General features: G+C 37.8%; 1 protein-coding gene across 2 annotated transcripts in view; it reads right to left on the reverse strand.

Moving 5' to 3' along the window:
• The window catches only part of DPH6 (diphthamine biosynthesis 6), a 215,357-nt gene that overhangs the window by 32,305 nt on the left and 156,933 nt on the right, over positions 1 to 26,119 (reverse strand). For both annotated transcript variants that reach the window (XM_049825129.1, XM_049825128.1), the window contains one exon: positions 10,953 to 11,358. In XM_049825129.1, coding sequence (XP_049681086.1) covers positions 10,953 to 11,358 — 406 coding nt within the window. The remainder of the gene's footprint in view (positions 1 to 10,952; positions 11,359 to 26,119) is intronic.

Raw genomic sequence — 26,119 nt, forward strand, 5'->3', positions numbered from 1 at the left:
CACTTTTTACTCTGAGCAATAAATAATCCTCATGTCCATGCTGTCCCTGGGCTTCAGGAAGGTAGCTTCTTTGGCTTCCATTACTCATATGGACAAACCATAAGATCTAGGCTATCAAAGCAAACTATGCCCACAGCATCATCTTCTTTTACTGCCTGTAGAAGTTTCTGCCTGTATTTGTGGTTCGATTCAGGGCACTGTTTCAATTTCTTTTTTAGCTTCACATCTTTGTAAAGAAGTACTCCATGCCATTAGATAACAAGAAGGTCTTACCTGTTTCCAAGCAAATGTCCAAACTTTTTGGATAACCTTAGAGATTGTACAGATTCATTGCTGAGAGACTGCTGACAGCTGAATTTGATACCTAATATATTGAACAAATATATCTGGACCGAGAAGAGAAGATGTCATGTCCTACTGCTTGCAGAACAGAGGATTTCCACAGGGCTGACACTGGAAGAGTTTTCAAAAGGAATTTAAGCCATTGTCATGATTTAACCCCAGGTGGTAACCAAGTACCACTCAGCTGCTCACTCCCTCCCTCCCCGCCCTTTCCCAGTGGGATGGGGGAGAGAATCAGAAGGAAAATGGTAAAACTCGTGAGTTGAGATAAGAACGGTTTAATAGAACAGAAAAGAAGAAACTAATGATAATGATAACACTAATAAAATGACAACAGCAGTAATAAAAGGATTGGAATGTACAAATGATGCGCAGGGCAATTGCTCACCACCCGCCGACTGACACCCAGCCAGTCCCCGAGTGGCGATTCCCCACTCCCACTTCCCAGTTCCTAAACTAGATGGGACGTCCCATGGTATGGAATACACCGTTGGCCAGTTTGGGTCAGGTGCCCTGGTTGTGTCCTGTGCCAACTTCTTGTGTCCCTCCAGCTTTCTCGCTGCTGGGCATCAGAAGCTGAGAAATCCTTGACTTTAGACTAAACACTACTTGAGCAACAACTGAAAATATCAGTGTGTTATCAACATTCTTCTCATACTGAACTCAAAACATAGCACTGTACCAGCTACTAGGAAGACAGTTAACTCTATCCCAGCCAAAACCAGGATAAGCATTGCCCATTTACCTGTTTTTATTGGATTTGTGTGGCGGAGTTTTGGGAGCAGGGGAGGGACTGTAGGCGTGGCTCCTGTGAGAAGCTGCTCGAAGCTCCCCCGGCTCCAAGTCGGAGCCGCCTCTGGCCCAGGCCGAGCCTGTCAGTGACGGTGGTAGCGCCTCTGGGAGAGCAAGAGGAATCCCTCTGCAGGTACCGAGGTCAGCTGAGGAAGGAGGGGAGGAGGAGCAGGGCAGGAGGGGATGCCCCCCGTAGCCCGTGGGGAGATGGCAGGCTGTCCCCCCCAGCCCATGGAGGGGAGTGGGGGAGCAGATGCCCACCCACAGCCCGGGGAGGAGCCCACGCTGGAGCAGGGGGATGCCCCCCAAGATGGCCGGGACTCCGTGGGAAAGCCCGCGCTGGAGCAGTCTGTGACTGAAGGACTGCGGCCTGTGGGAGGGACTCATGTTGGAGAAGTTCATGGGGGACTGTCTCCCATGGGAAGGACCCCACGGTGGAGCTGGGGAAGCGTGAGGAGTCCTCCCCCTGAGGAGGAAGGAGCAGCAGAAATGTGTGATGAACTGACCACAACTCCCATTCCCACTCCCCGAATTGGGAGTGAAGTTAAGCCTGGGAAGAATGGAGGGGAGGGGAAGGTGTTTTTAAGATTTAGTGTTTATTTCTCATTACCCTACTCTGATTTGATTGGTAGCATATTAAATTGATTTTTTTCCTCCAAGTCAAGTCTGTTTTGCCCATGACCATAATTGGTGAGTGATCCCTCCCTGTCCTTGTCTCAACCCATGAGCCTTTCGTTATATTTTCTCCTACACAACCCACCAGCGGGGAGGAGTGAATGAGCAGCCACGTGGTGCTTAGCTGCTGGCTGGGCCTAAACCACAACAGTATTATACTTATTAGAGCCCTTAAAAGTTGGATTTTCAGCAGCTGCTTATCTCTATGAAAAGTCTCAACAAAGAAAGCTAAGCAGGTGTCTGACAAAACCTGATAGGCACTGTCAGTGGTATCTACAGTTGACAAAAGGCAAGATCTTATAGAAAGAAATTAACTTTGAGAGACTGGAGAAGGAAGAACTGGAGGGGAAACTGGAGAGGAAGTAGAAGGCTTTGAAGTAAGATTTATTGATGGTTTTGGCTATCAGTCAGCGCTAGTTCTGACACCTGGCCTTTCTTCTTTCTATTCAAGAGTGATGCTCATTAATGCTCTGAGCACGTAGACCAAGCAATGGGGATATTTCAGTATGAGAACTGCAGTTGTGAGGGCAATTTTGGAGAGTAGACTCGGTGAAATAGCCCAACCCTGGGAAATAAGGATCTAGTGATGCATCCAAAAGCTTTAGGAAACTGGAGGAGAAAAAAACCAGCAAGAGAATAAAGATTTGTCAGCTTCTTACACATATTGCCAGGGTAGGAAAATTTCCAGTCTCAAATACTTAACTTTACATGTGAATTGTCACTTAACAGTACAAGGAGAAAGGAAGTTTGCTGTCATAGTTTATTTAGGTTTATTGTCAAACCTAATAGTTTGACAGTTGGTAGATATAATACCATTTTCCAGGCTATTGATATTAGCAGTGCTAAAAATCCTTGATTTCTCTGGATGAAAAATACTGAAGTATAGCTTCTGCTGTCAATCAGCAATACATTCAAAGGGGGTTAGGAAAAATTATCAGAGAAGAAGATTGAACTGGTACTACTTAGTGCAGAGGTTATGTCACAGAATGACTGACAATGGTCAGCCAGCCAACGGTCATTCAACCCTCCTGTGGATTATCCATTTGATGTGACAGCAGACACATTGAAGCAACGCGGGAGCCTTCCCAGGAATAAGGTATACACCTATTCATTGATCTTTCTGCTACCATTAGGAGTGTTGTTATTTATATCGTATTGGCTGGAAATGTAACTCCAAACATAGATCTTCCTTGCAAAATTCACTCTTTTCTTCCATTGAACTACTTCTTAGGTCTGCTAGACAAAGAGGAAATGGCAAGCATTTTGGTACTAAAGAAGAGCAAATACAAAAGACAAGCTAGTCATGCCAAAGGTCCATCTAGTGCAGTATTCTGTTTCAAGCAATGGTCCTAAATAAAAATTTAGAATGAGTAATAACAAGGGAAGCAGACATGATGTTATCCCCAGTTCACTTTCAACCTACAATTATTTTAAGATCAGTAGACTTCCTAAGTCAGATGTAATTTTGCTGGTTTAAACACCACCATAGTTTTTTCCTCTGCTTATAAATGAAAAGTAATATAGAGAGGGATCTGTACAAATGGTGCAGAGGTCTCCAGAAATCTAGTTTCAATGTTTATTGATACAGAATTGCAGAATTGGTGCCAAAATGATGGCATGTTGAAACAATCTCAGAGAAAAGCTTCTTATGTAATTGTAAACCATAATCTGTGATGTGTCCTTAAAAACTGAGTTTGTCACAAATAGTTTCTGGATAGATAGACGGATCATATATGCCTCACATATTAAACACCAGATGATCCAAATTTGGCAATGATTGCTTGCCTGATGTCATTGTTACAAGATGCTTTTATAGTTGTTCTCTCTCAACAAAGCACCAAAGTTTCTCGAAATTAATAATGACATTGTAGTAGGACGTTTGTACTATATGCATGTATACAGACACTTGTGCATATATGGCTAGACCATGTATACATACCCCTGTCTAGAAGATACCAGTTTTCCAGAAGAGTGTTACTTTGTTGAGATTCCTTGTAGAGCTAATTATCAAAATTACCCCTTTTGACTCATTACAGAATAAATTAGTTTCTCATTCCATATGTTTCTTTACATCTATTCTTTTAAGATTTTCACCTTATAGCTTACTGCTTTTAACAAATTCCAATGTTTATTGAGATAAACTACTAACTAACATCAAGCAGCAAGGCCACTGCCTGGATCACCATAAAAAAAGTCTAGCATCTTCCAAACTTATTATGTGAGGAAAGTGAATCAGCTTTCAACATGTTAGCAAACTTAGGAAATTCTTCTTTATAATTCTGTACAAAAAGTCTGTTTTCTGACAGGCCTATTCTGCCCTACAGGTAACTACATGCAAACCTTCAACAGGAAAATTAAAAAGTCCATACAAATAATTCAATTGGTGAAAAGCTCAGGAGCACTTCAACATAATGTGAAAACTTGATAGGAGGGATAGAGTAACCTATAAATGTATCTTAGATGTTAAGTGGCAGAAATTCTGAAAGAAATATGAAGTTGTACACAGCAGCTTTAAAACAACCTTACCAATATATTGCTAGTATTCCGTATCAAGGATAAAAGGTGTACGCTCTAGATCAATCTTGGGTCAAGCAATTAAAGAATTTATTTCCATTTAAAGTTTTAGCCAAGATTTTTATGTACGACTGTGCAATACATAACCTTTAGATGTCACATGCTGTCCACTTTGAATAAGGATGAGTTCTAACTTTGCTACGTGGCCTTGGCACCGAGTGGCTGAATTTTTCTCAATCTAGTATCTGTGCTCTTAAAAAATAAATTTCCCACCCTAAAGGACAGAAGGCCACTGCCCTAAAGTAGGATCTAATACATTTTAAGCTGCCTTACAGGCATAAAACACTTTCCTATGCAAATTCAGTCAAGAAGCAACATTACTATTAAAACAATTTCCCCATGTCTTTGATAACAAACAAAAAAAGCCTTTCCCCATAATTTTATGTGAGATGTTCTGCTAAAAATATGCATACAGTGACTTGCAGTAGATACAATAACAGCACAACCTTGAAAACTGATAAAAAAAAGTTCAAAATTTCAGCATGTTAACGGTCATTTAATAGAACAGATCTCTTGACTGGATAGTTTGTGTAGCAATAGCAAGACTGCAAAGCTACCTCTGTGGCTCAAGACCAAATTTAGCTATTTTCACCCTTTTAAAATGTAATTTCAAACACACTCATGAATCACATCAGTATTTACTAATTGTTTATGTATATTATAATCTGATTCATTTCCCCAAGTACTAATATAACTTTTTTTTTTTTTTTTTTTTTTTTTTTGAGCAGCATCAGTGTAGGTCTGCTCCTTGAACTATTATACTTGGCAAATTCTTTGTTTTCTTAAAAGGAAACCCAAGAAATTTAATATGAAATTTTCCTTTTCTTTCAGGTTGGCAACTGTTCTCACATTTTCCATTTAGCCTAAATGAATAGAATTTGGTAGAAATCAAGTTTGATTTTTATAGCCTATTTCAGACAACATCATGATATTTAAAAAAATATTTTTGTTTGGCCAAATTATCTATGTTAGTCACAACAACTACTTCATTAGTTAGTGATTGCAAAGCTTGATTTCAAAAGGACCAACACTTAAAAATTATCAACACTTATGTAACTGCTTCATTGTTACTCAGTAAACAGTTCTTAATGACCATTTAGTTTCTACTCACATGACTAGTTCTCCATGACTGCTGTGTAAATACCAATTACTCACATGAGAACATGTAGGCACGTGTACAAATGTTTGGAGGTTGAGATTCCAGCTGTCTCCATGAGAAATTGTTTCCCAGTGTATAAGGGCATATCCATCAAGAAAGTTAAGGTGAAATAAATTCCCAATGTGAATTTAAAGTGCATTAGTTAAAAAATATTAAACTGTAATGCACTTGGACATGTGTTATTAAGAAAATTAATCTTGGTATCTCTACTTGATCTTCTTCCGCTTCTCCTAGATTTCTGGTTCCAGATTACTCTACCAGTACTGGAAACTGTGTGTTTTGGGAAACATCTAGAAAATGTGTTTATAATGCAGTATTTTAATAAATAGAATGCTTTAAATCTTATCAGGTGGAAAATCTTCAGTTTAAAAGCAGTATGTTTTACGTGTGACAGGGTGTTACTATGTCAGTGCAAGGACTCCTAACTGAGTGCACCTAATCACCAGGGTTTCTCTTTAAACACAAGAAACAGTCCCAGTTCAAGTAAGATTTTCTAAAGTCCAGTTAAACTATACTCAAGTTAAACTATACTCAAGCCATACTAGAATTTTTTTAAAACTATAGTAGCATTGAAACTTGATAAACACATAAATACTTTAAGAGCCTTTTAGTCCTAAGTGTTTACAGAGTAGAGCCACATTTAAAACTAATTATATATTCATTTTAATGCTGCTACCAGGCTCTCCTTTCTATTCCTGTTATCTTTTGCCTTTTTATATTCCCACTTCATTTTTTCTATAGTATTAAAAAGGGATTATGTAATATGATGTTCTGGTGAATGCAAGACCTTTTCTACTCCCTAATAAATATTCAAAAATATTTTGCATACATCCTGTGAACAAGGCTTGTGAAATCATAATGGGATGACTTATGAACATTCATCTTTCCTATACTGAAGTATAATCTAGTCAACTGGATGGTATAGCAAATTGTCCTGACATGTTTATATTAATGCATATTTAAATGAGAATAAGAAAGAAATAGTCAAATTTATGTTAAAGACTTCTAAAGGCTTAACAGCATCTTACTAAGTATATATGTCAGCTTAATCTAATCCTCCTACTTCTAACATGTTCTGTGGTCTCAGCACGGTGCCCATAATGCTCTCGTATGTTATGAGGGATTGCCTCTGAGAAGTTCACCATCAGTACTACACTTTGTTCAATAAAACTTTACATCTGGTCTTAGGGTGACAGAAAGCTATCTGTCTCAAATTTGCATTACAAACCTTTAGCTTCTTTTGACATCAGTAACACCGGCTATAATATTTTCCAATAACCTCTTACAATATGCAGAGTATACATATTCCTGGTTCTCATCTTACTGTGGCAGGTACAAACAAATTTCTCTAATTTATTTGGACAGTTTTACATAAACGACAATTTCTTTGCACCAAAAAAGCACTCATCTAATCAGAGGCTCATCTGAGAAGATCTGTGGCAGTATTTCCTCCTTTCACTCCAATGATTTTAAGTTCTACTCAGGAAAAAGTACCTTTATGTCTTTTTCACGTTTTTGCTAGAGGAGACAATACATTGCAATTCAAGATCTTACAAGAATTACTGAAGACTATTCGCTAATCTTATGACATTATGGAAGTCCAACTGAATTCCACTAAGACTGGAACAGTTATCTCCTCAACCATCTCTCTTGATTTCTGAGGCATGACAATTACTGTCTTTTCCATTATAGATACATCTGTCTGACGTGTTTCACATTAAAAATATTTGAGTACCGGCGTCTAGCAAACCCTGCTACGTTATTATCTTTCCTCAGCAGACAATGCATCTGATGGTAGCTGAAGACTCCAAAAGGACAGACCTACCTGTGGGATTAACAATGTCTACCACATGTTGGAGATCAAACATGTCGCTAACGGGTCATCATACAGATGGTTAGCAACCAGCACTACTGGAGCTGAATTAATAAATGGCAACTGAAAAACTGCTCTCTGAATATCATTTGTGTCCTGGCAGCCACATCAAGGAAACAATATTTTTTGAAAGTCCATGTATTAGGCCTGCAGATTTTCAAGTCAAGATCAGTACATTTCTGCTTTATTCTGTGTCCTAGTAAAATCCTATGCTGTGTTTGAAAGACCGTTTTACCAACTATCAGATCAGTAGCATAAGTAAATTCTGATACCCACCCAGACATACTCTGCAACAGAAAGTAACCTTTAGAGGTAGCAGAAATCACCACAGAGACATCCAAATACTCAAAATATCCTAGGGCAAGTCTACAGAGACAGGTATGAGCAAGTTTTGGCCATGCTCAGAACTGATGAGACACAAACCAGTGCTATTTTGGAAGCCACAATTTGTGACTTGCCGCATTCAGATTCATGTGTTCTATAAACAGAACAAGCTTATTTGAACTTGCCTAAATATATTATACGTATGTTTCGAATTCTGTTCAGGTAATGAATTAAACTGGGTAATGCAAAACATTCCTTTTTTTCTCCCTTGGCCCTGAATCCAGATTTAGGAAGAAGGCGGACACATTAATGGGCTGTTGCAGATGAAACATGAGGACCACCTTAAGGCTCAATAGGAAAACAGGAATACACTATGAGAAACTGGAAGAAGCTGTGGTCATCAGAACTTAACAATCTAACACCTTGGGCTGGTGTTATAGGTAGGTTAAAATATCATGGGATTCAAAAGAAAGATCTGATACTAGTTCTGGTATATTACATCTGTGAAGCACACTAAAGGACACACACGTTTGCAGTAGTTTTGCCAGTCAAAACGAAAGACTGCCAGTAATAACTGAGAAGATAAAACACAGACTATGTCATCTTGCTTATGGACACTGTCTAGGGGATACTGAAATGAATGGGAACATCTTGGAGACCTTATACAGTGCTTTTTTTAACTGAGAGTTAATATATATGTGTGAGTGCATTTTAAATTATGAGAAGTATAATAATAATAATAATAATACAAAAGACAGTCAAGGACACAGTTCAGTAATATGCTGCACCTTTTGGAAAGCTGAGGAGGCTTCAATGAATACATGCCTTTCAAGGCTCCAAGGACACATATTAGCAGAACACTTAAATATGTCCCTGTGTCTAACAATGTATTAAAAATTAGTTTTCTAATAGTTTTATATCAGATTGAAACTATCAGTAAAACACACTTCAGCAACAACTATTTTAATTTGAGAAATTATTTTCAAATATATAGCATATTTCTTCCTTCCATTACATGAACTTTCTGGAAATTTTTCCTAAGTAGAAAAAAGTTATTTTAAAAACCTTCATCAATGAATTAATGCTACTTGTAAATTTAATGTATTCGATATATTCTACAGATTTGCAAGAATGTATTTCTTACCAGTGGGGATAATGATAAAATTGCTATAATGACAGGAATTATTATGACAGTGCAGAGATCTGAACGAGAATGAGCATTTGACAATCATAACAAATCCTTCTATATCTATGTCATTGGTAGTATAATATGAATAGATTTGAATCAAATTTTTATGTATACAGTTTATACATTATATTGAACAATATATATAATAAAGCAAATGAAATTTATTTGGAAATAATTATTTTATGGCCTGAGAAATATCAGAAAGAGAGCAGACAAAACAGTAATGTTAATCCCATGCCAGGAACATGTTTTATCAGGTTTCCTTTTAGCTCTTAAACAAGATGTAGTAAAAACAACAACATTCTGTCAGACTATATGTTCATTCCTTGCTTCCTGGATTAAATATGCTTATTCTATGCCACATTTTTATAGCTTTCAATTCCTGTACTTTAAATCTATTAAACAATGTCAAGTTGAATTTTCCTCAAAAACTGCTGCAGGTTAAGAAAAAAAAAAATAGGACAGTAGAATATTTGAGGGCTAACATTTATGTCAGCTAATTAATATGGATCAGTTGTGGTCTGCAAGGATTTTTAAAGTGCATGCATGTTTGAGATAAATATAGAGTAAGGACCTGATTTTGCTCCTTCTCAAACTGATAACAAAGCTCTTACTGATTTCAATGCAAGTATGGTCTACCAGATTCATAGGCCTGACAGATAAAAGAAGCTTTTGTGCTCTTCTGTAATATTAGTTGTCCCAAACTAAGCATAGACCAAAATATAGATGTGCAACATAAGAAATAAATTATAGTTGCAACATTGTATTTATTGTTCTGTGTTCTCTTTACTTGGTAAGGGAATGAGGTTTTGAAAAAAATAAACATTGGGAAAACCCAGTAAATTTGGTTAGCAAGTTCTATTTAAGTAAGTTGGTAAGAAATCAGCCCATGTTCAAAACCGGACACCCTCTAATCTAGAGGATACAACATTTGTTTTAAAACATTTATATTTCATTAATTATTCTTAAAAGAGTGCCTGTTAGCACACACAATCTGGTTACTTGAACATAGTTCTAGATCATCACAAAAATAGGCTACCAAATGGACAGCAGTTCAAAGCCTTTTATGCAAAAGATTAATTCTCCCTTTGTTCAACCCTGAGGTGGCTGGATTTCTCAGCAACTTCTCTTTCATGGAATCACAAAATAACTCAGATTGGACTGAGATCATCTAATCCAACCTCCTACTCAAAGACAGGTCAGCTGAGAGAGATCAGAACAAAAAATCCAGGGCTTTACCCTGTTTGGACTTCAAAATGTCCAAGAATAGAGCCTTTTTATACGAGAAGCATGCCTGGTACCAGAAAAAGAAAAATTGTTTAGGTTAGAAAAGACCTTTAAGATCATCGAGTCCAACCATTACCCCAACACTGCCAAGTCCACCACTAAACCATGTCCCTCAGCACCACACCTACATGTCTTTTAAATACCTCCAGGGATGGTGACTCCACCACTTCCCCGGGCAGCCTATTCCAATGCCTGACAACCCTTTCAGTAAAGAATTTTTTCCTAATATCCAATCTACACCTCCCCTGGCACAACTTGAGGCCATTTTCTCTTGTCCTATCGCTTGTTACTTGGGAGAAGAGACTGACAACCTCCTTTCAGGTAGTTGTAGAGAGAGGTAAGTTCTCCCCTCAGCTTCCTTTTCTCCAGGCTAAACAACTCCAGTTCCTTCAGCCGCTCCTCATAAGACTCGTTCTCTAGACCCTTCACCAGCTTCGTTGCCCTTCTCTGGACACGCTCCAGCACCTCAATGTCTTTCCTGTAGTGAGGGGCCCAAAACTGAACACAGCACTCGAGGTGCGGCCTCACCAGTGCCGAGTACAGGGGAACAACCACCTCCCTGCTCCTGCTGGCCACACTATTTCTGATACTGCCCAGGATGCTATGGACCATCTTGGCCACCTATCCTTGAAAGGCACTTCTAAAATGTCTTCTTCCAGTGAAACCTTATGTAGAAGTAAACAAAAATTATCTTATACTCATGATTAACATCTGGTTTCTGTCATCATAAGTCTTACCTGTTTGTAGTGTTTCAGCATCAAACACATCCTCCTTGAAGAAAGCTCTAAAAGACAAAGGACTCGCAGTGCAGTCTTCCGAAAGTTTCTCAACAGCTTGTCTAAACATAGCAACTAAGTCATGAAGAGGTCCATCTAAATCAAGCTGAGAAGGGGATGGTAAAATCAAGCTCAGACGTACGGAGATTGATGCACAAGATGCAGAACTAGATTCCACAGATTCACACTCAATTTGGAATCCCTCTGACAACATCTTCACTGTAAAATGTTTTCTCTGGAGTGGATCATCAACTACTGCAACAACGTGCCATTCAATGGCAGCATCTCTGGGTAGGTGAGATATTACAACCACAGCAAGCAACCCACACACTGTAGTTGCATCATGATACATCTCTGAATCTTCAACCTAAAAGATAAACAAAATATTGTACATATTACAGAGCTGGTAGAAATTAATGTTGCTCATATTCAGCAAATATATTCAAAAAAGTATGTGCAGTACAGCTATTTCATGGAGACTGTTTTCCTCCTAAACTTTCCTTCTTTCTGAAAAGTCACCTTGAGCAATTATGAATTTGTCTGACAGTTAATATCTGCTCATTTTTGCAATCTCAAATTACTCTTATGCCTGCACCACTTAAAAAAAATGCTGACCATAATGTATTTTGCACTCATTCTGCAATGAAAAAAAAGTCTTTCTGCATACAGTAACTTTTGTCTGTACCAATGGTCTTTGAAGAACAGAAATGGTAGGAACTACCAAAACTACAGAACTACAGAGTTAGTAAAGCACATAAGATTTATTTTGTAAGCTGGACTACTAAAGACACAGTTCAGATACAGCAAAGATACAGTTCAGATAGTTCTGAACAGCAGAATGATCTTGAACAAACCCTCTAGAAGAGAAAACGTGTTTTCTTGGTAGCAGAGCTCATTTAGAAAGTATCTTTAAATTGTTTTCACATCAACCAGCACATCTAATTAGCTAACTTGGTAAGCTAACTCTGAGTAACCGAGTTCCTTTTCTTCTGATGGTATTAAAGAAGTGGGACAGGTTTTCTGCTAAATTTGTAAAAAATTTTAGTAAAAATTGCACTGTAGCATGTTAACAGGTATAGGCAGTGAATATAATGTTTCAAAATAAGAGCTTTAAACTAGGAACAATACATTGGGTGGGTTGACTCCATCCAGCAGCTAAGCAACACACAACAGCTTGCTTACTCCTCCCCTCCCCAGCTGCACAGGTGAGAATACTTGTGCATCAAAATAAAGATGGTTTAAAAACTGAAGAAAAAAGGAAGGAGAAAAAGAAAACAAGCGATGCAAAGGCTATTACTTAATACCCCCCCAGCAGACCAATACCCAGCTAGAGTGTGAGCAATGGCTATCCTCCCAAAGACCTCTCCCCTTGGTTTTTATGGCTGAATATGTTACATGGCATGAAATATCCCTTTGGTCAGTTGGGGTCAGCTGTCCCAGCTGTGTCCCCTCTCAGCTCCTGGTGCACCCCCAGCCTGCTCGCTGGCAGAGCAGTGTGAGAAACAGAAAAAGGCCTCGATAATGTGCAAGAACTGCTCAGCAATAGTTAAAAAGCCTGTTGTATTATCAACACTGTTTTGGTGACAAATCCAAAACATAGCACCATTCAGGTTGCTATGAAGAAAGTTAACTGCATCCCATCCAAAACCAGTACACACATTTAGGTCTGCTGTTACCTTATACTTAAATGCATATACTCATACTCCTATTATGGATACAACAAGGTCTATTTATGGAAAGCTACCACATTTTATGATATACATACTCTCAAATGTATGAATTTACATTAACTTATCAGCTCTCTGAACACATTTGGGTTTTTTGAACAACTGTTCAAATAGTTGAACAGTTGAAATGCTTAGTCTGGCCAGCAGATTATTTTTTTTTCTTACTTTTTCCTCCATTTTTATGGAGAGGCAATACATTAAGCATTTTTAATATTAGTGACTTACACCATCTTCTTTGTGTACACAGATAATAACTTCTTTTATATGCCAATTTGCTTACACCACAGTATATACTGGTAGTATTGTCCATTGCCTGACCTCTGAAAGGAAAAATAATAACAAGGCAAACCTGTCATTTTGCCTGAAGTCGATAAGGCCATATAACTCACAGTACCTTCATTTCACAAGCTCAATTTTCATCCACTTGCTCTCAACTTTGAGAAGAAGAAATAATGACAGGTTACAGGCACTTTATTTCAAAATTCACTCACAAAGTTATTGACAAGCATTTTGCACAGAATATCTTTGATGCTTGACCCTCGTGAACTGTTTACATGAAAAACGCACTTACTTCTATATTAACGATAGTGGAGTCTAATTCTATACCAAACTTGTAGCAATTGCTTTAGCATTTCTGGTTTTGATATGGAAACAAAAACAAGGACAATTTGTCTCAAATTGCAGTCACTTCAGTCATAATAAAATCTCACTGAGTACTGTTTGCTTTCAGTACTTTCATTAGGCTAGCCAGGGCTGTTATTAAGGTACCAACACATAAATGTTACATTAGCACTTAATAGGAGGAGCCCAGTATTCTCCTCTAGGAGATGAATTCTAACCTTGTCAATATAATTCTGCTCTGAGTGCTGTAAAACAGTTTGAAAAGATGAAATACTGGAGCTTTGCACTGAGAAAAAAAAAAAAAAGTCATGCTCATTCAGGCTTAAAGGCCACTTTGCTGGCCCAAGGTGCTGAGGTACTGTTTAGAAGAAAAAAGTCTAAAAAGCTCTCTCAGGTCACATCAAGCACTAAGACAAACTTTTCTACTTCCCTGTACTTGTCTTAGGTTGTTAAGTCAATTACTCACTATTTCTGCTTGCCTTCAGCTGCCATTTAGAATATGAAGAACTACATGAAAATTAAGGCCAGGAGAAAGTACATTTCCAAATTTAACAAATGAGATTCATTCTGTGTGAAAGACTATTCATGGTGCACCTGTACAGTACCATAGCACTCACAACCTTTAACTTTACAGTTTGCACAAAGCACAAGTGATGGAGCTACTGGGCACTAATAATCTTTCATCAGCTGCTGCAGAATCTTACAGAAGTACTTCTAACAATGACCTCTCCTGACTTATTTTCAAGAAACCACTGACATTTGTGTTGTACATGGATGCTGCATTTATGAGTTACCTTTCAGAAATGTACAACTGTCTTAAACAGCTGAAGATCTTTACGATAGCCTCTCTAGCAAATGAGGATGAATATATAAGGTCTGCCAAGAAATACTATTCATATGATGCTGGAACAACAGAAGTAAATATTAAGACTGAAAATGAAGAGGAATTATTTTATGACTAAGTTGCTTTTTACAATTGATTCTGCACTTTCATCAATGAGATTCAGCACTTCTGGCGGACAGCTGTGGTACTGTGAAGAAAAACCTGTTTTTAGGGATACTGTTGTATAGTGTTCTATAAAGGAGCACATGTTTTTGCCTAGTCCTTCTTCTACACCTTCAGTCTTGGGAAAAAAAGATGAGGTAAAAGAGGATACAGCTTGGCTTGTGATTCTTGAAAAAGAAGTGTCAAATAATTCTTGGGAACCTCTAAAATTCTTATTATTGAGAAACAAGAAAACTGTTGGGGCAAACACTGTTGAAAGCAGTGATTTCTTAAAGTATGCATGACCTGAATTTTACAAATCTTTACAAATTTCATTAGGCTGTAGGTGTAGCTGTCATCTAAAGGTATTTTCCCTTAAACACTTATTTTCTAGCTATCAGTATTCAAATGATTTTCAGTTCATGGGAGGGGGTCTGCCTGTTGAAGATTCCTACTTCCACTTGTTAGGTTTTCCACAGGATTTAATCCTTTCTAAGAACAAATACTGCAAGGTAGCTTTGCACCAGGAGGAGTCAGTATGTCATAGGGGAAAATGAGCAGATCGCAAAGGTTCAATGGCTGCTGAGGTAATATGGAGAAGGATGCTACTTCTGTGCTGTACTTTTACATGATCTGATTTAAAGAGGGCTGGAGAAGGAAGCCAGGTAACATCCTTTTGCTGTGCAGGAGACATCCTCTAAAAATAAAGACTCTAACAATGTCTTTCAGGAATGGATGCAAACTGGACCATCTCAGAGACCACACTATGGCAGGATTCTGATTCTGTCGTGCTATGGCATGGTAGATACCCAAACTTTGGACAAAGATTTGAAATGACAAGTGATTCAGCTCTAACTGAATCTCATGTTAGACTGTCCTCAAAACATGATTCACAATATCCTCCCTCTGCCAACAGGATCATCTGCTACTCAATTTATCAAAGGTGGGAAAGATGGAGTTCCAGCAAGTTTGGGAAAGGAAGCCAAAAAGCAGATTTTTCTAAATACGTGCATTGGATCTATATCGTTCCCTATCCAGAGAAGGACTATGAACACTCATTTTTTAACACCTTGCTTTGAAAGAAACCGCAACTCAAGGAAGGACTTTCCCCACTGTGAAGAAAATACTGATATTCTTCTGGTGATACAATACACATTTCAATAACTCAGGGGAAAACCAGAAGGTACAGTGTAGATTTTAGGAGGACTGAGAATGTGACTCTGTTATTTATCTGACATTTTATAATACCAAAGTAGGCTGATGCCATATTACTGTAAACACTGAGAAGAGTGCCATGCTAAGCTAAGTAACATTTTGGAAAGTTTTCATGGACTGGTTAATAAAGAATCACAACAGTTGACAGTAATCAAGAAAGCAAGTAAAACATTATGAATTCTTAGGAAAGGAACAGAGAACAAATTGGGTAACATTATGCCACTGTAGAATCTCACAGTTCATCCTCACCTTCAGTAAGATATACAAGTCTGGATCTCTTAGCTGAAAAAGGATATATTAGACCCAGAACGTGTTCAGAGGAGGACAACAAAGATGATAAAAAGCTCTGGAGGGTCTGACTGGAGATGTTCTCCAGACTTCTTAAGGAGAATATGACAGAGGTTTACAAAATCATACATGACATAAGAAGGGCGGATAGGGATAAGAATTGATTTTGCACGCTTGTCTTTCTGTACAAGAACTACAGATCACCAAATGACATTAGTAAGAGCATGTTTTCAAAAAGAACAATGGTGGGTGACACCTCCAATTCCTTGATAGAAAATGCTGTGGTTGCAAGACCTTTACAGGGATTCAAGGGGAGCCTGAACAAGTACTCAGAACACAGGTTCAGTGGGGATTATAAAAGAGACATATTAAAATTCTTAGTTAATTCTTCATTTATACACTCGTTAATAATTTATGTAAAAATTAATGATTTATGTAACTATTAAAATTAATTTAATTAATTTAAATATGCATTAAAATAGTTTGAGGTTGGGAGAATAATAGGGTGGATATATGCTTTTTCTGTTTTTACTATTCACATCTGCTTAGGGCTACTGTTTGGAGTCAGAATACTAAGCAGAGGCTACACCATTATGGCTATTCTTATGTTCTTACATAAGAATTTATGCTTAAGCTGATACTAGTGGTATGTTTGGTGAAGAAAAATGACTGGGCTTTCTTGACTGGACTGGTTGGATTTTCACTAGTCCCTTCCAACAACTAGTCCTTTCCAATATTTCTGTAATTCTAAGGGAGTTTTATGTTATCTGCAATATTCCAGACTGATTTTATAGATGAATGGTGAACAGAGAATCAAGCAGAAGAATGCAGGTAACAACAGTTTTGAAGCGGTTCTTCAGCTAGTTGAGCAGAGGTATTGGCATCAGAATATTGGGCTGGAAGAAGTGGGAGTTTGATGTAGTTACTCTCGGCCTCTTCCTGAGGAAAAACAATGCTCCCTCGTCTCCTTTTTCCCGAAGCAGAATCACAGAGAGAACTGGAATCCTACTTTTAGGGGGGCATCTATATCTTCAGTTCCTGCTTACACCGATGGAGACAGCACAGACAACCAAAATACAACAGACAGTCCCAGACAGTGCCAAGCAGGAGGTTTGTCTGCTTTAGGCACTGCCACAGGAATGGGGACCTTGAGCCCTGTTACGCTGGAGCCACCCAGTCCGCTGTGTTTTAACCCCTCTAACGAAGTTCTGCAATGGATGCTTAACTCAAATCTGCAGGAGTATAAGGATGATTGGCTGGAAATAGAAGGGGTCAAAGGGCTCGGCTGAAAACTTATTGAAGGCCACAGTACTACAGTTATCAAATGTCATCCGATTCAGTAAGGGATCTAATAACGAGAAACGAGAATGGGAACTCTTCCTATACTTTATATTCATGCATAGGCCGAAGCTGAAAAGGTAGCTTGGTAGAACTACATTCCTTAGCTAGCACTTTTAAGAACATGTTTAATGCAGAAATACAAGCCCTTTCATATCACAAAAAGGAAGGTTAACAACAGCGGTTGTCAATTGGTTTTTAAACTTGTAATTAACCTGTATCTCTACATTAAAGTAAAACGATTATCTGAACTGCTGCGTGGATAATGCTTTCCTGAGCTCTGCTCAGATACAAGAAGTTATCACAGTGGTTCATAGTATTACCAAGTCCTTGCATTTTGTATGCCTTAGTTCTTAGTAAAGATTCACTTGATATTCATTGCGCATATTTAGGAGAGCTACAGAATACTCTCACACTAATGAATGCCTAATGCATTCACAACACTGCTACAAAACAAACCAGAACCCAATGCAATGAACATAGTTATATGAAAAACGCAGGGCTGTAAGGGTTGTAAACTAACCCAGAGTGCTTCTTTAAAAGTGCTAACCTTAAAAAAGAATTTCTCTAACTAATACTGTATTTTTTCATTAAAAAAAAATCATCAAAGGCAGACCTATTACAATTCCAATGAAAACACAGGAATAATGAGTATAGGACAAACCTACACTCAATCCATTCTATAAGCATTTAACTATTTTACTGAATTTAATTGAAAAAGGTACACATTTCAGCTATTAACATTTATTACATAAATTTGTTTATTTTGACTATCCTCCATTTGTTCCAAATGAGAAATATTGTTTTTGTTGTGTGAGTAAGGACTAAGTTCTACCTACCTCAAAGCTGAATACGGAATCAGGCTATAAGAGAGAGAGATGAATGCGTAATTGCTATCTCTACAAAGAATTGACTTGGAGAACAAAAAGAAAGATACTCTGATGTTACTTTTAGAAGCTGAGTTTATGAAAACCTTCTATGGTATGCATTATTACACCATTATAGCAGCAAGATTAATGTGCCTTTAAATAATACATTTAAAATTTCTTTTACACTGCCTGCATTAAACAGAGTGCATCAAACTCCTGAGATCCAGTTTAAGCTTTGCTAGAATCTCTCACAACAATAGGTTTATGACTTTAAAAAGTAAAGATTCCACTAGGAAAACTGCATAAGAATAAAAATGTCAGTTCCTGAAGGAAGTAGGATAGAAGCAATCCTTTTCAACATCTTAGTTTGTCTAATAAATAGGCCACATGCATTCCTGGTATAGCACGCCTGAATTCAAAGAATGAATACCACAGTGTTTTATAACAATAAAATTGTTAAGAGTATTCTTTTTGCAAAGCTTACAAAAATAAGAAACTCTGACATTTAGTATTCCTTCCTGAAATAAACCAGATTATTTGCTTCATGCCAAAAATATATTAACACAAGACTGGCAGACTAAAAATGAAGTCTTATAAACCTGAATATTTACCATGGAATAAACACAGTTAAAATAAAAAGAAACAAGTTCTTCAGAAATTTTAGTCCTCTCTACTCCACAATGTGTTGGACAAAGCTGATGGTAGTTCAGTTACCACTGTGTCATGTAGAAACTATTTTGTACAATGTCAGCTGGAAAACTGAACCTGTACTTACTTGGTGTTACTGAACCAGAGAAAACCTAAAGAAAACAAGGTGGTTCTTTTTTTTTTTTTTTTTTGGTCAGCATCTGATAGCACATTTTTCAGAATAATTTCTTCTTTGTGCAGTCTTTATCTATATTTAAAAAAAAAAAAAGAAAAAAGGGAAAGTAGATACAGGGGAACAAATATGGGCAATGGGCATAGACATTTAGAGGCAGTACTATTTCTAAGGCTACTTTCAATCAATTTTTGTAATTCTAATGGATTTTGAATTAATGTAATCTCTTAATGTAATGATTGTAATTCCACATGCTGGCATTTGGGAAAAAAATCCAAATTAAGTTTTCTTCAAATAATTATGAAAAATTCTGCATGCAGCTATGGTAGTGATACAAAATTAATTACTAGATATGAAACGGTCAGCAATTAACATGCCAAGCACAACAGCTTAACTTTTCCTAGAGAGGAAAAGTTTGTATGTGAATAAAATGAGCATACCTCAAGTTATATTAGCAAGAGTATAGGAAATCTGAAATCTACACAATATATTGCTGGCTATTACTACAATTTGTCAAGATGATGGGCTAAAATTTTATGGTAGTCAACCAAGTATGTCAGAAGAAACTAGCACAAAAATTAACTAACACCACTCTTAGGGCCCAAATCCTACAATAAATCTAGCGTAAATTTGATTTTATAAGTTGAGACAGCTTTTTGGTGCATAAAGGATTATGTTTAAGTCTTTGCAAAACCAAAAGTTTCATGATGAGTGGTCTCTGAATAGTACTACTCTAAGTATATGTAAGCATTATATAAAAAAGATAAGCAAATACAGAAACTCATGAAAATAGAGATCATAAGAAATCAGATGAATAACTATATATAATCTATAGTTTATATCACTCAGAATAATTTAGCAACTTGCTGTTCTATCTTCTACCACGATAGTCAACAGAGGCCAAGAAGTGGCATAAATTTTCGCCACTTCTGTGTGATACACAAAATGGATCAGCTGAAATTAAAGACATAACCTTACAAGCTCCCTTTTGATTACAGTTAGTACATTAGGGTATCAATTGCTTGTTAATTTTTTTTCTCTTTTCTATTGTTGGATCTCTGTGTTTTCATCCTTTCATTTCAGAAATGGAGAAGCTCTGTGACATTATCAAAATAAGAGCAATCAGTATCACATTTCCATGAAGACATAATCAGCTTTGAATGAGTCTCTAGAACAAACAACTGAAAGCCTGAAGACTGTATACAAAGTCTGTAGTAACTAGGCTAACACCTCTGCTTTCTGGACTTAACCAGCCTGAAACTTTTCTTGAAAAATAAGCTCAAATAATCACTTGTTAGTATAAATTGAAAGAAAAAGAGAAAATGCAAACTGGCCTGCTGAAAGAAAGACACAGACTTCTGCATGCACAGTAATGGAGAAGAATCTTCTACTTAAGACTGGGACTTCCATTTTTGCTTGATTTATCAGCTAAGTATGACAATCTTGCTCTATCCCATTATCTAAAAGCACAGTCTCAATAGCCCCATGGACTTAAGAGTTTTCAGCTACCCACTGAATTTTATACATTTCAATTTCTCTTCAAAATACATTTCATAATTGTATGTGACAGTTATGCCACCATGAGAGCTAAAGAAAAATGTTAAAATGTTGGATAATCAGTTATGGGAAGCATGTGATAATATCAAATGGAAAATATACAATACCATTTCCCCCACATTTTTAGATGGTTATAAACCTCAGCACCTATAGCACTGATTATTCAGAAGAAAGCATGTTCAAAGGACTGCAATGAATGTGTCTGGACTGAGAACCTGAGAAGCACAGGACTGCCAGCATGGCTGTCAAAGGAGCACAATGCCTGAAATTCAGAATTAGACAATTAATATGACTGCTTGAAGGAGAAGATTTTCCCTCTTATTGGGCCCTTAATTACTCTCACTGATACCTAATGAGAGATTAAATCTAACTTTTGTTTATTCTGGTTGGTTTGGGTTTCTTTTAGGGGGTGGTGTTTTCGTTTCTCGGGGTTTTTGGGGGGTTGTTTTTTGGTTTTGTTTTTGTTGTTTTTTTTCTTTCCTTCCGGAAGGAACTGTTTATGGCTTCAGCAGAACATTTCAACAAGTAAGTGCTCTGATACAATATGAATACCTGTATTTTTTTTCCCTAAGTCAAAGGGTTCAGGAAGGGATTTTCACTTCTGTTAAGTGCATGCAAGCCTTCGGTTGTTTGGCTTATTTTGCAGAAGTATTTGTGCTACCATGTGTACTTACTAACCTGATAAACACCTCTCCTACTGCATGGGAAGCTCAGCCTCTTGGTTCATGTCCTGTGGCATAAAGTATTTTAAACCCCTAAGGTCTGATATATTTTAGTCTAAGTATACTCACAGGGTTCAAAATAGGAATTTCTGGGTGAAATGTAATGGTCTGTGATATACAGGTCAGACTAAATGATCTAACGGTGCCTTCTGGCTGTACGAGCTACTCAAGCTACGAAATCTGTTTTACCCACTACTTACACTCAGTCTTTCTACCAGCGCTGCAGTGCCTGAACTCTAAAAACCCACACTGAGAAGGCAACCATCTTACCCATTATGGCCTTTAATATCCCTTGCTGGTAGTTTTAAATTTTTAAACAGCCCTACCTGTCATGGTCCCTTTTATGTGTTCTCATAGTTACAGATATAATTTTGGAAGCAAAATATCTAAACAGTAAGCATAATAAAAATGAAACAGGTTAAAGCTTATTAGCAGTAGGGAGCAGATGTAGCAAAATTCTGCCAGTTCCCCTACATTTCCTCCCCAGCAGGGACTTTCTGTCAAGCTGTGAGTTGGTTCTATACAATAACGCAGGCTGCTGTTACTGCAATTGCACCTTCCTATACCTCGCTATTGTACTAAAAATTCACTTTGATTTTTGATTTCTTCCTTCATAATAACAATATTTAAAGCAGTTCCTGCAGAGCTAAATGTAAATTCAAGCACTGCATGCCAGATGCTCAAAAGGACATGAAAATGTAAAATTGATAAGAAAATAATTACATATTGAAAAGCTGGTTTATTTGCTTTAAAAATATTAACTTTCTCTCAACAAATGAAAGGTTCCTGAGCCAAGAGATAACCAGTTAATGACTGAAGTTAAGATTCCTTGAAATACCTCTCAAACATACATCATTCAATATATCAGTTACAATGTGGAAAAAAGATAACTATTTAAGGAACAAAGTCATAAATTGATAGCAATATAAACTGAAAGCAAATGAAGTCTGCCACATGAAACATGATCACAGACTGTCACTCTGAGGGTTTTATTCTTCATGTGTAGTGTCAAAAATAAGCACTTAGGAAAGAGAGTTGAACTGAATTAAGGATGTTCAAGATGGAAAAGATTCCACTTGAAAATCATTTGAGAGTGTGTACCCGAATGGGACAGAAAACGAGAAAAGTTAATGGTCAAAATCTACTTTGTGGGCATTAAGGATAACTGATTTTATGATTTAGAATTTAGATTTCAGATACTGATTGCAAAGATGTTTTCTTTGAAAGTCTACTTTCCTTCTGAACTTTGACCTTGAGCTCTGGAACTAATTTTCAAACCAATGTCAGCTTTTACCTCACATATTCTAACTATGATCACCTGTTCACCTGTACACGTACAGCACCATTAGCTACTCCTGTTAAACCTGTCATTAAATTCTGCAGTATGCAATGAAGAAAATTGTGATGCTGCTGGAGGCAGAAGAAAAACAATTTGAAAATTCTGGTGGCACTGTTAAACTTCTACTAACTGCCACCTCATTGAGACAGCCACCTTTATTAGTAATATCATAAGTAGATGTGCAAACAAAAATCATTCTGAATGTGGCACTTTTTAGTAAACAAAGATTTTTAGTGGAAAATACAAACATTTACATTCTTTCATCTTACGTCTATGAGTATTTTGGGGGCAAATGTTTGCTTCCAACAGTGTAGTCAGTTACTTTCATTTTTTAATATGGTATGACTGCAAAGCAAGATCAGTTAAATGGAATATAACAGGACAACTAGGACTGCACATGACCTTTATTTTAAGTCAAGCCATTTATTTTGGTCAATAACATCCTACATACGGTTTGGAACTTGGATTTTGTAGGACATGTTTTCCCTCAGTTCAGTGTTACAGGAGTCAAACTCAGGTGATGCAATTCAGGCAATTTCTTGCAGTCCACTGCGATGGGTTGCCCTGGGTGGCAGGTAAGATCCCACCAGTCGCTTGCTCATGCCCCCCACAGTGGGATGGGGGAGAAACTCGAGAGGGCAAAAGCAAAAAAAAATCATGGATGGAGATAAAGACAGTTGAATAACAGAAGGAAAGAGGAAAAAATAAAGGCAATCGCTCACCACCTCCTACCAACAGACTGATGCCCAGCCAGTCTCCGAGCAATGGCTACTTTAGAAAAGACTCACCCCTGCTCCAGTTTTTATTGTCTAGCATGAATTTATGGTATATAATACCTCTTTGGTCTATTCGGGTCAGCTGTCTCAGCTGTGTCCCCTGCCAGCTTCTTGCCGAACCCCAGCCTGCTTGCTGGGTGTGGGCAAAGTTGGAAAAAGACAAAGCCTTGATGCTGTGCAGGCACTGTTTAGCAACAGCCAACACTGGTCTGCTATCAACACAGTATTAGTCACAAATACAAAACACAGCACTATAGGGGCTGCTATGGAGAAAATTAACTCTATCCCAGCCAAACCCACTATATCCACTCACGAGAGAAAGTTCACAATAACCTAAAAATTATAAGCTAAGTTTGAATTAAATGTATAACTTTTCTCAGCAGTCATTGGAATGAGACTTATGGAAAGCAACCTATTTCTCCTGAATATGAAAATACGTCTCTTAGATTACTGCTGAAATATATAATGGGATCTTAACTCTTATGTTCCTGAAGGCAGGTGAGTCCATGTACTTTCTGTCTAGAATGGAAAGTTTTCAATAAATGGCCTTTAAGTGGCATACATTAATATATATTCTTGTTAAAAGTTACTATACTAAGAAAAAAATACAAATATATATTCCTGTATATTTATCTATATGCATATATATGTATACAAGGAGGGAGGGAAAGAGAAAAATCTGTGTACCTCTACATCTCTCCCATGTAATTCTGCAGAACATGCACAGAGAGACTATGAGACTATGCATTACTGAACAGATATCTACAATTCCACGTGAACATTCATTTGACAAATTATGACAAAACTTTACCAAAATTACCGACTTAATTAGAAATGATTGAAAATTAGTATTTTCATCAGTTAACAGTTACATCTTCCTCTTTTAGACTCACTTGCTTCTTCGTTGTGATATATGCAGAAATAACTACTTTGTCAACTACAGGAGCTGGCCAGGATGTTTCCACATAGGTGCTTATAAGTGAGATGCATAAAGACCTGCATAATATTAACACCGAATAATGTTCAAAAGAAAATCAAAGTTAGATTTCAAGCGTTACCAGCTGTGTTCATTGTGTTACAACTAAAGGATTGATGAGAACTATACTCGTGTCACATCAGCTGGAAACATTTTTATTTTTCATCCATGAAGCTGAATAAATACCCAGAGGAAGCTGAAAGTGATTATTCACTGCTGAGCTGGCATGCATGTTACTGGGTATTGACCAGTTAGCTCTGCTCATTTTTGCTATGCAAAAATTTAAAGGCTTTTCAAAATAATGCTAGCTCACTTTCACGCTGTCTTACGTACTTCTTTGGAAGTGAAGTACAGGAAAGGATAAATAATTTTTGGTTTACTTTGATTTTTATGAGTAAGGAAATTGAAAATCTATTATTAACTTTGAAGGCCGTGTGATATCCTCCAGAGAAGAGGAGGAGGAAGAGGAAATGAAATTATTATGACCAGCACGCAGAATCAGAGATGAGGATAATCAAGTACTGAAATTTAGTAGGATCCCTTGGATTGTACTATACGCTAGTAAAGAAGTACTTCCGCTGGAAGAAAGAAGATATTTTCCTGAGTTTATTTTTTTCTTTTTCTTTCAAATTTTTGGTGGTAGAAGTTCATAACTGTATCTTGTAAGACTCTTGCACAGTTTCAAAATGAAGAGGTGGTATTTTGAGCTCTGATTTTGACTGGAGCTTTGATGAGCTTGAGAAGGCCAGGTATGAATTTTCCTGACGATGTTGACCCCAGCCAGCAGCTTAGCACCCACACAGCCACTTGCTCACCCCCGAATCCCAGGAGGACGGGAGAGACAACAGGAAGAGCAAAAATGAGAGAACTCTTGGGTCCAGATAAAGACAGTTTAGTAAGTGAAAGGAATAAAACTAGTGATGCAAAGGCAACCATTCACCACCTCCCACCAGCAGACCGATGCCCAGCCAGCCTCTGTGGAATAGCCACCTTGGAAGACAGAATTCCCCAGTTTTTATTGCTGAGCATGGTGTTGTATGGTATGGGATATCCCTTTGGCTGCCTCCTGCCCAGCCCCAGTCTACTCGCTGGGGGTGCTGAGTGGGAAAAACAGCATGCTTTGAAATCGTGCAACATTAGCCTGTTATAAACACTGTTTTAGCCACAAATCCAAAACACAGCACCATAGGGGCTGCTATGAATAAAGTTAACTCCATCCCAGCCAGACCCAGTACACTATTCAATAGCTGAGTTTCCTTCCTGCAACAGGAAGGCTTTTCCAGGTCTTGCATAACCATGATGAAGAGTATCGTGGTTTAACCCCAGCCAGCAACTAAGCACCACGCAGCCGCTCACTCACTTCCCCCCATCCAGTGGGATGGGGGAGGAAATCGGGGGGGAAAAAAAAAAGTAAAACTCATGGGTTGAGATAAGAATGGTTTAATAGAACAGAAAAGAAGAAACTAATAATGATAATGATAACACTGATAAATTGACAACAGCAATAATGAAGGGATTGGAATGTACAGATGATGCGCAGGGCAATTGCTCACCACCCGCCGACCGACACCCAGCCAGTCCCCGAGCGGCGATTCCCCACTCCCACTTCCCAGTTCCTAAACTAGATGGGATGTCCCATGGTATGGAACACACCGTTGGCCAGTTTGGGTCAGGTGCCCTGGCTGTGTCCTGTGACAACTTCTTGTGCCCTGGCTGGGCATGAGAAGCTGAAAAATCCTTGACTTTAGACTAAACGCTACTGGGCAACAACTGAAAATATCAGTGTGTTATCAACATTCTTCTCATACTGAACTCAAAACATAGCACTGTACCAGCTACTAGGAAGACAGTTAACTCTATCCCAGCCAAAACCAGGACAATTGCCCACAGATTTA

The sequence above is a fragment of the Accipiter gentilis genome, chromosome 22 (assembly GCF_929443795.1).
Source record: "Accipiter gentilis chromosome 22, bAccGen1.1, whole genome shotgun sequence".
Taxonomy (NCBI): domain Eukaryota; kingdom Metazoa; phylum Chordata; class Aves; order Accipitriformes; family Accipitridae; genus Astur; species Astur gentilis.